The 13092-nt window shown below is 33.6% G+C and overlaps 1 protein-coding gene across 1 annotated transcript in view; it reads left to right on the plus strand.

Annotated features, from left to right (window-relative positions):
* Positions 1-13092, plus strand: part of LOC128991998 (uncharacterized) — a 58944-nt gene that overhangs the window by 39853 nt on the left and 5999 nt on the right. Inside the window, exons 2-7 of the mRNA XM_054415324.1 lie at positions 3871-4052; positions 6177-6284; positions 7507-7612; positions 7989-8122; positions 8745-8906; positions 10419-10550. Of these exons, the coding sequence (XP_054271299.1) occupies positions 3871-4052; positions 6177-6284; positions 7507-7612; positions 7989-8122; positions 8745-8906; positions 10419-10550 (824 nt within the window). The remainder of the gene's footprint in view (positions 1-3870; positions 4053-6176; positions 6285-7506; positions 7613-7988; positions 8123-8744; positions 8907-10418; positions 10551-13092) is intronic.

Consider the following 13092-nt stretch of genomic DNA (forward strand, 5'->3'; position numbering starts at 1 on the left):
GATAATTGACAAGGTAATTGTTCTATTTGACTCCAGTGAGTTTTGCTAATTAAAAAAATATTTGTGAATGCTGTATTAGGAAATTTATATTTTCTTAAATTATTATACTTCCAACTCTCTAAGCAAAAACACCCTTGTTGATAATATAGAATGTTGTTGAATGGCATAAAAACTAATTTTTATCAGATAATAGATTTAGGTAAACATCAAATTAATTATTTGTAAAACAACCGAAAACAACCCGTCTTCTATGATATTTGCTTTTAATAGCTCAATATGACAAAATAATTAATAACTGGGGAAATATTTTTTGTATGAAATCCACCTCCAGTGGTTGTGTGCTTATCCTGCAGGATGGGAGGAAAATGTCAGATTATTGGTTCCAGGAAGTGAAGTAGCTGAAGTGGAACTACTCGTCTGGAAAGAGCATATTGCGCTACGCAAACTGAATAGGCTTGAAATGTATTCTGGAAATTACTCTCAAATATTCCAGACTGGAGCTAAGTGTCTCAATTATAGTCGTTTTACTGCTTAGTTGGAATCTATTATTTTCCCAATGTCCTACTAACTTAAGCTGGCTGTGTTTCAACCAAAAATGTTTCAACTAAAACTTGTAACACAAGGACTATGTTTTGTACAACACATAATGGCATTAATTATTACATCACATTTAGGTACCAAGCAAAATACATACCTCTAACCATAGATTAAAGAAAGTAGTAATGTGATAGTAGGTCTACTTTCTTTAACCTGTGCTCTAACTGTACGAAATTCATGAAGGGAGGAGTGATCTGGTGTAGTAGCAGAGCGAGAGACTTCTGTCCCTGTGGTCCCGGGTTCAAATCCCACCAAATCACTATTTGATTTTATCCAAGTGATAATGCCGCAACTTCTCTAGTTCTAGCCTGAAGTAATGTACAAAAAACCATCCCGGGATCGTGCCTAGCGTCCTAGAATAAAAAGAATCCAAAATTCAACTAAACAATTAATACAATACTTATGTTTTGTACAACACATAATAATAGGATACTATTACATGAAATCAAATTCAGGCCTCAAGTGAAATTCATACCTCCATCCAAAATTATACTAATTGACACAACTACACTAATGTGTAGGCCTACATAATAATTGGATGTTATTACAAGGCTAAAACTTATACCTCTCTAAAAGTTTCAACTCTACAATCCCTTGTGTGAAAGGGTGTGCTAAAATCATAATTCAACATAAATTCATATTTGTGCAAACAAAAACTATTCTCTGTCTTATACCGTAGGTAAAAACTTAAATGACAAAAGAACAGTTAAATGGTTTTTTTTATCACTTAGATTAATACTGTATTTTGTTTTATAATATTGTGGGTATATTTTTTGCAGAAATGACTTACCAAAACAATATCAAACATATTAAATAACACAGTTCAATCAATACTAATGACTATGCACACAGTGTATTTCTACTATATAATGATGTTGCTAGCAATCAAGTACAGTACAGGTAGTTACAAACCAACCCCACCCCTGTCTCCTCCAAGCTCTTCCCTTTATAGTGCAGATTGGTTCCCAGAATTGTCTTGCCCTTGGCAGCTTTTAATCTCACTGCAGGGTGCTTTACCTTGGCGGAGACCATTAATTTAGAATATTTGATGTAAGTCAAAATTTTAAAACTGGAGGTTTTTTACAATTTTTCGGGGGCGTTTAAACGCAAACTTTTAGTTTTATTAGATTACCAAATTGTGCTTACATTAAGTTTATGCGGTATTAATTCAACAAATGCATAGCCAACTTTGTAATAGGTAGACAATACACATTCCTCAAGTGAAAATCTTGTGATATGTGTATAATTTATGTTAACACCGTCAAACAAAAACCTTCAGTTGTATGAGAGTTGTGGATTTTTAAATCAAGCATTTAAAATGCGATTGATGGATTGACTAATCGAATTAGTTACATTAGGTATTCAGTCAATCTTCCACCTGCTAACACAGTTGCCATGCACACTGTGGTTTCATTACTCAAATTAATAGCATGTAATGGAATGAAAAGGTTCAAGTTTTTAATAAATATACATTTCCAATTAATTTATCGGTATTTAATGTTTACAGTAAAAGTAATTTTTACCTTTGATGTACACCCAGTGCAAAAATTGTATTTACAATGTTGAAAAGCATGCATATAAAAATTGTATTTACAATGTTGAAAAGCATGCATATTAATCCATGGAAGGACCAGTGACATGTTTGGAATTATGTTAATGCCATCCAATACAGTATCAGAACATCACAGTTTTGTAAGATTTACAGGTCATTACTACATATTTTAGCTTCCTCCAGATATGGATTAAATTTATTATTTGAAATGGATACAAACTACCTTATCTCAATAGAAATTAATGTCATACGATAAATTCATATCTACAATAAATCTTCATATTTCCTTTGTGGCTTGAAGTTCATATTTACGATAAATCTGTCAAAAACACAAAATTTTGGTTTTATAAGTATGAAAATATTCTTTATAAAACTGAACTTTGGGATGTTTTAGTACATTATGTTCTAAAAATTGTTACCCACCATCTAACAAAAATTTGTCAATGGAAAGTCCTGTCAAAAATTGACAGGATATGAAATCACACCTATCTAAAAAAATGTTAAGGTAAGTTCCGTTCTCAGTGTCCACTTCTGAGTCAGCAACAGCTGATTACGTCATACTGACTCATCACACACCTCTGACTACATCAGCTGATCTTCTGTTTCACTTGGACACAAAACCTTCCCTGGACATATGTGTTGGCTTACAACTACTCATTGTGCCTGAAATGGCAATCTTCAACTCTATACTTGCATTACAGTATTTGAACCACTGGATTTACTCAACCATAATTTTTTATCACCAAAGTTTTAAGTCTTTATTAGGAGCAAAACAAAAAATTGGAATTATATTCTATGCTTTCACTTTATGGACATTTTTTCAATTTACAATAAAACTTACTATTAATGACTACTTACAAGTTTGTAATGATAACAATATACTATGAAATTCAGTAATGTATTAAACTAGCTAATAGATTTACATATTTCAGTACTAATAACTGTTCAATTAACTAAGCCTATTTCTGTGAAATAGTTTTTGCTGAGTGACAAAATGACAAAATTACTGTTTAGTGATACTGTAGATACATATGTGCATCACAGATGGTAAAATACAATTGTTGATAAATAGTTAATTCATCAGAAAGTTCTGACGATGTCTCGGAAAAAGTATATGGATCTTGGGATATGACAAGTGCTCAAACATAAACAACTTTTACAGTTTGATGTTTTACCTGGAAATCTCTCTGTTTGTTGGTACGAAAAACACAAACTACTGCTGTTGATTTTGTTAAGTTTTAACATTCTACTATGATATTTGATAATAGAAAAATTGTATGAAGGTTTATCCTCATAAACAAGAATCTCTAGCAACTATACCACTTTCCTTTAGGATAACATAGGAAACAATATGGTTTAACCACTTATAAATATCTCTGTAATCAATAGTAAGAAATTTTAGAACTTTCCTAAATATTTTGGCAAAAAAGTTAACAAAAAAGTGTTAGGTTATTTTTCAAACCCCCCCTTCCAATCAGATTGATCTGGTCGTGAATCTCATTTGAATAAATGGAGTTTTCACGCTTATATCAAAAATATCAAATTACCATTTCACATATCGAGCTTACTGCTATTTAAGGCAGAAGTATTAAAGGTTCACCTAAAAAATGTTGGTATAGCTTCCAAATCTACAAACCTAACTACCTACTACTACAATTTACCATTACCAGAATGGTTCAGATTTTATCATCAAAATTTATAATTGTGCATTTTCTTTCTAGGTTCAAAGACGGCAAGGCTTACCCGTGGCCAGGGGATGTGTCAAGTTTCATTCTGTACCCAGAGTCAGCCAATCAGACCATCTACAGCCAGGCCTTGGGTGCAGTGGATGCTGGGAACTACTCCTGCAGAGTAGCCAATGATTCTCGTCTCGTCACTCACACCACCTCCCTCACCGTCTTCGGTAGGTCTACGGTTTACGGTCTACCAACTGTTGAAGAGCTCAAATTCGTTAAGATTTAAATGAAATCTCGGTTGATCAAGGTTTATTGCAGACATTGTTCCTTATAAAACAAACTATACACAAAGTTTTTCGGGGATCTGGAATCTGATCACGTACCTCAGGTGAAAAAATAATCTAACACATTACAACTAACAATGCACAAAAGCCCAACCTAAGTTGGAAAACACTACAGAGAGTAGCAGTCAAGTATATGCACTGCTACTCTCTGTAGTGTATTAGGTTATTTTTTCACCTAAGGCCGTGATCAGATTCCAGATACCGAAACGTTATGTATAGTTTTTTTTTACCATTGTGATGGAAAATGTCCTCAATAAACATTTGAACAACATTAATTTACATTAACTGAAAAGCGGTTTTTCTCAAGGAATGTGAATCACTGTTGCAATAAATGAAATAACATTACATGGTTTCCTATCAGTGTTCTCAGGCATACATTATTGCATTCTTATCCAATCAAAAATAATTGTTTGAATAAGAGTAGGAATCATTGTGTCTTGCTTGATATAAAATAATTTGATTCCGCTGCATTCATTTTCTCAGCCTGAATCAATCAAGTTTAATGAAGACAAGATCTCTTCTACTTGTGCTTATGAGCCCTACCAGGAATCACAAGTAAACTTTAATTATCTCCCAAGTCTCCAGCAAGGAGAATCAAGATATTGGTATCTAAAATACAACATTTCCCTGAATATACTGTTTGTAAATAGTATCTCCAGCAAGGAGAATCAAGATATTGGTATCTAAAATACAATATTTCCCTGAATATACTGTTTGTAAATAGTATCTCCAGCAAGGAGAATCAAGATATTGGTATCTAAAATACAATATTTCCCTGAATAGACTGTTTGTAAATAGTAAATTTGGAAGTACAGTAAAACTAATTAAAGTAAATAAGAGTTATTTGCACAATGATTCTATTTAAGGTAATGTTTTTTTTTAATTTTTTGAACGGGTAGCTTTTGGATTATCAAGATACAATTAAAGTGGTTTGAAAACCTGTAATGTTGATAATTCAAATGGTTACCTTACAACTAGTTTCGGCTCACAAATTTTATTCGGCACATATCAATAGGTTTTCCAAGGACATTGTCGCTTCTTCTAAAGCCGGTCACGTCAAAGCTTTCCTAGTCATGCGTGTTGCGTGTTTTAAATGTAATCTATACTTTGTAAATATTTATGAACTTTGACAAACTTCAGTGATCCTTGGAAAAACCTGATGTGGCTCCATTGTAAGCTAAACTACATTTGGATTATAAAAATTACCGGTATTAATATTTTTTTGTATACCTACAACTTTAAAAAAAAATTATTACTCCAACATAAATTTAGTCCCGACACTATTCACTGGTAGACAAGGTTTGGACAACATTTTGTAACATGCAGAAAGTTAACGGCTGTATATGAGTAAGTATTATAGAATCAGAAAACTTGGAATTCAAACTCTTTTGTTTCTATAAGTAATAAGACAAGATTTCATATTTCCATAACGCTTCGCCTCATGGTTCATTGAAGTCTCAATAGGATTTGTTTAGGTATTTTTGTATGGATCCGGATCCTATTCGTTTTGGTTTATATGTAAATTTGATGAATTGAATTGAATGAATTAGATGAACTCAAAATAGTTTTTGCAGTGAATTCAATTAATTATAGTTGGGATTATGTTTGAAATGATAAATTACTTTATACTTTTATATGAAGTGGCAACCATACAAAGGTAGATATTTTAAGCCAAGTGAATGGAGATGATTGTAGGACAAGTGGAAACTGATCTCAATGTACTTTAAGGCCAACTTTATTGCGTTTTGTCATGTTGCAATGTCAAATTGCCAAAATACTGATTGATATCTCCATATTAACTAGACTGACTATTTATCAATTAGTTACTCTCTAACCAAGAATTGTTTACAGCATACCGGTAAATTATAGAAAAATATTACGGCCAAGTAGTAAAAAACCAATAATTTTCAAGCTGTGTTCTAGCTGTGTGTGTGTGTGTTTCAATATTATATTTTTGTTACTAAAAGTATTTTTAAAATGTTCCTTATTGTTTTCTTTGCTTTCTAGTAATGAAGAAGAACTACATGAACATGCCACTACCAACCTACAACATGCCAGCCGAACATTTTGTCAAAATTGGCCAAACTGCCAGACTATTCTGTGAAGCTTTTGTTGGTAAGTTTTTTTAACAGTATCATCCTTATATTTATTAAATATCCAAGTACAGTGTTTCTATGTGGAGTTTTTCTATCCTAAAAGCCAGAGTTTTAGACCATGTGCGGGATTATAGTGGATGCAGCACAAAATGGAGTTTTAGACTATAACATGTGAACTTGTATTTTCTCTGCTTTCAAACCTGGCTGATAAACAGAATTATATTATTTAAACCAGAATAAGGTTATAATAATTATAATCAAAGTCTTGTTATGAAGCATCAATAGTTAAAGGCAAATAGGTAATACAAATGAAACATCATTCATAGCATATGACATAAACCCTGCTGTACTATGGTATAAAGATGTAGTAGAAGATGAAGCGCAAGCTTCATGAAATAACTTGTTTTAAACAACAAAAAAATCAGTTATCTCTGTCCTATACCAACTTCAATTATTTTCTTATAAACAAACATCTCAACGATTTGGATTTAATTGGTTCCTCAAGAATAACACCAACAGAGATGATTAATTAATGACATTTGTTTTATCAACAGTCAGGGATTATTGTAACAGAAAACCACATTAGGGCTTATCTTAATGATCATGCGTCATCATAACAGTGAAAACATAACACATCAATCTGTTATGGTAAACATAAGCAGAATCTGTTCTGGCAACAATGTTTAGGAATTTGGTTGGGCAACCATTCCTTGTTTCTTGACAAGTTTGTTTATTGTTAACATGAGAAATCAATATGACCAATAATAGGAGATTGTTGTCACTCAACGGTTTTGTTGTTAATCCAGTTCTTAACACCTGTTTACACAATAGTTATGGTTTTGGATACGTTTTGAAATGATTAACAACATTATCATGGCAAACTTTCATAGCTGTAGTCTAAAGTACGCTGCCTGGAGGAAAGCTGAATATTCATTTTAGAAAAAAACTTATGTAAATCTGTGAAATTACTTTTTAATGATTTACTAAAAAGATTCATGTTTTAAAATAAGTAGATCTTAAAATACTGGAGTTTAAGTTTAAAAAATATATTTCTACCCCTCCCATAGTTTTAATTTTTCCCCCTCCACTGTTACTATTGCATTTCACCTCATTTTCTGATTCTTCCTCTTTAATCAGCAATTTTTTCTGATACTCTTTTCCACTGGCAAACTTGTTATTTCAAAAAGTAATAATTTCACAATAAACTACAATCAAAGACTAATTTATCTCCTGGTGTCCAGGCAAGATTGACCTTCCAGATGCCAACAATGAAATCCTGTGGGAACGCCCTGACTTCAACATGTCATCCCCAGATGCTAAGAGATACAAACAACGCAACATCTCCAGGTTTGTTTTCACAGGATTCTTGCTTTTAAATGGTAATTTTAACCTTATGGTTTTTGTTTTTAATCCTTAATAATTAATAAAGTGACATGATTCCATTACAAACACTTCAGCAGAAATTCAATGTTGGTGGTTTGTGTTGGGATTTTATGTTTTATGGGGTTATCTTTCTTTCCTTTAACCCTAGGACTGCCTTCCGCCGTTTGGACGGCGGTTTCATGTGTGCGCTCGGTGCTCAACCGAAGTTTGCCAGTATTTGATTTTATAGTATTTGATTTTAGAATTTCTAACAAGTGTATTGTACCTTACAAGTGTATTGTCTCAAACAAGTGTGCACCTTACAAGTGTATTGTACCTTATGAGTGTTTCCTCTGTGCAGGGAGGAAGGTCAGGTTGTAGGAGCGTACTTGGTGATTGAGAGAGTCTCTCACAGTGACTTCGGTGAATATGTCTGCAGCATCAGCAACACGGGGGATCAAGTGTTGCGGTTGTCTACCCTACTGCGTGAACATGGTTAGTTTGATGAAAATGTTTAATTATAGAAATAAAACATGACCAGTAGTGTAGATTACCAATCAAAATATGCATTTTGTACACATTTAGGTCTAGTGCTTCCTTTTCTTGGATAAAAGATGTTCTTAAGAGGGTTCTGCCCGGCCAATTCAATTTGGTGGCTAAACATGGTAAAGTTCCTGAACATGCCTCTACGGTACAAGCTCTCAACGAATTTGTTTCCAATGATTGTGTGCTTGTTGTGCTTTTAACATATCAGAGCTTGCAATGAATGGAGCAAAAATAATGTTAAACTATTATTTAGAAGTTAAAATCGCATGTAAAAAAGACTAATTTACAGATTAAGTTTCAGTTCAGCCAGTGCATAGTTTGGATCTTTGTGAATATTTTACAGTTTATTTCAACTTGATAAACACTTTAATAATGCCACGAGGTTCTTTTTTGTAGGACCATGTTTACGTGGTAAACAGCCGGCGTGTGGAACCCTCTTAAGGTACAAAAATGAACTAGTCTCGGATTACTCAAATTTAGTTATGAACTCACAAAAACGACACACAGGAAAAACATTTGTTACATTTTTACTGTTGACATAAAGTGTAACTCGTATTGTAATATTGGCTAGATTGGGAGATGGAGATGCCGTCCAATAAGATCCCGTGGTTGAAGCTGCAGTTCATGGTTCTTTGTCTGCTAGTGGTCGTCACTCTCGCTGTGGTTTACAAGAGATTTGCTCTCGCTGCTGCTCTCTACATCAAACTCAAGATCTCTTCTCGTCCAGTTGATGGTGAGTATTATAGGTTAGCTAAGTATACATAGATTAAATATGTCACTGAAAAAAATATTTTTTTATTATCGATGAAGCTTTAGAGTAAATATAAGTCTCTGTATCTACTTTTTGTTTCACTCCATAATTCTTATTCCGTTTCCGTTGCATTCCTCACGCCCTTCAATTTTATTATTTACTAGCTGTGTACCCGTTCTACGCACAGGGATCTTATAGTAATCAGTTGAAACCTTCTTATATAAAGAACAGCAGTTGGTTTGCATATTTTCAGATATGCTGGCCAAACTATTTATTATACGTAACTTCATTTTATGTCATTTGTTGTTGTTCCGGATCGGTATGACAATCAATAAAAGGCTAAATTACCTGTGTCCGCTGGTCGATCCTAATGTATCCTATTACAGGAGATGCATTTCGGCGAAATTAAATCACCATCATCAGTCCTAAAGGTCTTGAGCTTCCCCATTAGGTGCGTCTTGGAGTTTTTGAAACACATACACGAACTGTACACTTATACACATGACGAATAAAACATAAATACACAGTAGGCCTACTTTTATTTTTACTATAGACAAAAGTAGACGCGCGTCGGTCGTGTGCCGAGTCTCGACTGAAAACGCTCATTTAAAAAATAGAAGTTTCCCAGCAATATACAACACTGATTCAAGGTCTTTTTCCCGGTTATCAAAACTCAAGAACAATTTTATACACAAAGAATCTCTATTTTCATTTACTGTTACCCTACATATTATTGCACTTGCGATTAATTAAATCCGTTATGTAAGGAAAAACGTTTTTAATCTTAATTGGTTTGGATTTGCTTTCAAAACGTGATCGGAAATGTTTGCGGTATTTGTAAACAACATTCAATGTAAACATATCAGTGACAGCTAGAAGAAATAATCTTGATTTGAACAGCTGTTCGTTATTTCATAGAAGAATTTGTGCTAAACATTAGGAGAAAACTTTACAAAAAATTGCACAAAATTGGGTTTTTAAACGTCCGTTATTTTATTTACATAGTGGTGACGCCATATTTTAATGGCTAAAGACAATTTCGCCAATCCGGTGAATACATTAAAATGATTTGGAACTTGATAGGTACTCTCGTTTTTCAGGAGTAGGCCGCGTAAAATGGCTCTTGGGTCGTAACAGACATGAAGACAGACAGAAATTTAGATGAGACTTGTTTCGGTTTCTCTAATGTATAAAACGTAAAAATAACCTAAAAGTTTATGATTCTGAGCAATGTACAGACAAAACTCTAATTTTATTTATATAGATTATTACCCAGTTCTTTTGCCTTGATTGGTCATTTTCAAAACCCATTAAAACTCAGAAATCACTTGATTTTAAACTGTTTCATCACTTCAAAGAACATTTTGAAAGACCAAATTTACTAAAGTTTCCTTACTATCTTCTTAAAAATATTTGAGCGCTCCATTGTACCCTATTCATGGGTGTATTGTGTAATAAAAATTGCATATGTCCTAAATTATCTGTCCTTTCCAGATGGCAAAGAACATGATGTGCTGGTCTGCTACGCCGCAGACGACACAGACTTTGCTGTGGGTGTGTTGGCGACAACACTCGAGACTCGGTACAACTACACTGTCACCTTATGTCAACTCAACAATGCTAGAGGTCAGTTGTACAATAGATTAAGCTGAGGATAATTTTAATGTTAGTTCCGCCTGGTTCATATAGGGACATTTTTTATTTAATTTTGTTTCTTATTATTTCAGCTATCCCAAAATTAAATAAACCATATGAAACGATCAAACCACAAGCTTGTCCTCTGGTTTTATAACCTAACAGCACACATCATACAATTAACCCTAAAATATAAGGTAAAAGACATTTTGTTGACAGTAGCACTCAACGTCACCAACATGTGAAACACACTTGAAAAACAAGCTTTAGATTTTACAATGGGATGAGAATTCTACCTGTGTTAGTAACATGCATGTGTTAGTATTGCAGTTATACCAACTGTTGTTACCTCTTTTGTGGTAAAAATGGGTTTGTTTATACTATTGTTGAACATTTAGGCAATTGAAGGAAGATATTTTTCAAGAAATTACCTCTTATTAATCCTCTAAATCAAACCATTTGTTTACTTACTCAATCTCTAGTAAAATTGTAAAATTAGAAATATTCTTCTTAAGAATTTTGTTTTCAAACCAACCACGAAAACAGTCATGTGCTTTTCTCAACCGATAAAGTGCACAAATTTTTGTTGAAAACACAATTTTTTGTCATTAAAAAGGTCAACATCAAATTGAATATTAATACTGAATATTTCTGAATATTTTCACTTGAATATTTTTAAGAGAAATCATGATTCTTTTTAGTTCAGGAAAATATCGTAGTCCAGTTCCAAGCAAGATAAAAATTTTACCCAGCAAGACGTGCTATAACAATTACACTCGATTACATTTCCCACTATACAATTTATACCCGCAACTCATGTCTACGCACAGGCCCCTGCCTATGTAGACATTTTCCTTTTAATTTGATAAGGTATTTTTATTTTTTCTCTTTGTGCCATTTAATTATACAGTATTATACTTTTGTAATTATTATATTTTTTTTACGTTAAGAATTGTATAATTATTATGTAAATACCACGAAATGTATTATCAAAGTCAAAGTCAAAGTCTTTATTGCCATTAAATACATCAAGTACAATAGGCTCGTCATTTAAATAAACAAAACATGCAAAATCAAATTCATCAACAAACAATTCAAATAAATAAGCTCTAGTCAAAAAACAAAACAAGAAAACATGCACAAACCATGCAGGTGTACCTGAAAATGACTCAAATGGTTACCACCAGATTGCTTTTGTCACAGTTGAAAAATTCGGATATGTGGTAAAAAGGATTTAGAGTGAGCCAATTTTTTACAAAAGTGGAGAATTTTTTTGTGTGTAAATTTCTTGTACTTTGGGGCAATTTGTTGAAAAGTTTAATGCCTGAAACAGGAAAAGAACACAATGATTTTTGAAGCCTATTTCTAGGTACAAAGATATCAAACTTATTTCTAGTATCATAACTATGTACATCGCTATTTACATGAAGAGAGTCCTGTCTGGCTTTTATTGCCACCAGACACTGAAAAATGTACTCATTCACAATGGTCAAAATTTCATTTTCAACAAACAAAGGTCTGCAATGGTCAAGGTACCCAGCATTTGAAATTACTCTAACAGCTCTCTTTTGAATTAAAAGAATTCTCTGAGTACCAGTGGCATGGCCCCACAGCCTGGTTCCATAGGCCAAAATAGACTGAAAGAAAGCATGGTAGGCCTGCCTAACTGTTGGCCTTGGAAGCTCAGACATTAGCTTTCTAAGCAGGAACAACACTCTGCTAAGTCTTTTACACAGGACATCTATGTGACCTTCCCAAGACAGCTTGGGATCCAGTACAAAACCTAACAGTTTTACAGACAAACTTTCAGGTACATTAGGCAAAAGGCTGAAAGTTATTTCCTGGGTTTTCAAATCATTAAGAGCTAATTTGTTTAAAATGAACCATTGCTGAGCCAAGGCCAAAGAGTCATGCACTGCTGACTGAGCCAGGAACCAGTTTTTATCAGACGAAAATAAAGTTGTGTCGTCTGCAAATAGAATAATGTGACTATTAACATGGTAATGCAAATCATTAATGGCAATCAAAAATAAGAGGGGTCCCAAGATAGAGCCTTGGGGAACTCCATGGAGCACATCACCTTTCTCTGAAAAAGTCCCATTCCAACTAACAACTTGTTTCCTATTTGACAGGTAAGAGGAAACCACTTTGAGGGCAACATCTCCTAGACCATAGAATTTAAGTTTTACCAGAAGGGCATTGTGAGGAATGCAGTCAAAAGCACGTGACAAGTCGCAAAGAATTGCGTGTGTTGACTTTTTGGACTCAAAAGACTTGATAATTTCACACACCAAGGACTCTACAGCTAATATTGTCGATTTGGCTTTCCTAAAGCCAAACTGTGAGGGAACTAGGAGATTGTTCTCCTCAAAGTAGGAATACATTTGAGAGAACATTACAGATTCCATAACTTTGGCAAAAACAGGTATGATAGACACAGGTCTGTAACTAGACAAACTTTCACGGGGACCTTTTTTATAAATTGGGACTGTTTTAGCTACTTTTAGGGCATCTGGGAAACAACCAGTTGCAA

Source organism: Macrosteles quadrilineatus, unplaced genomic scaffold, assembly GCF_028750875.1.
Source record: "Macrosteles quadrilineatus isolate MER2022 unplaced genomic scaffold, UCM_ALF_1.0 Scaffold_4__1_contigs__length_99947679, whole genome shotgun sequence".
Taxonomy (NCBI): domain Eukaryota; kingdom Metazoa; phylum Arthropoda; class Insecta; order Hemiptera; family Cicadellidae; genus Macrosteles; species Macrosteles quadrilineatus.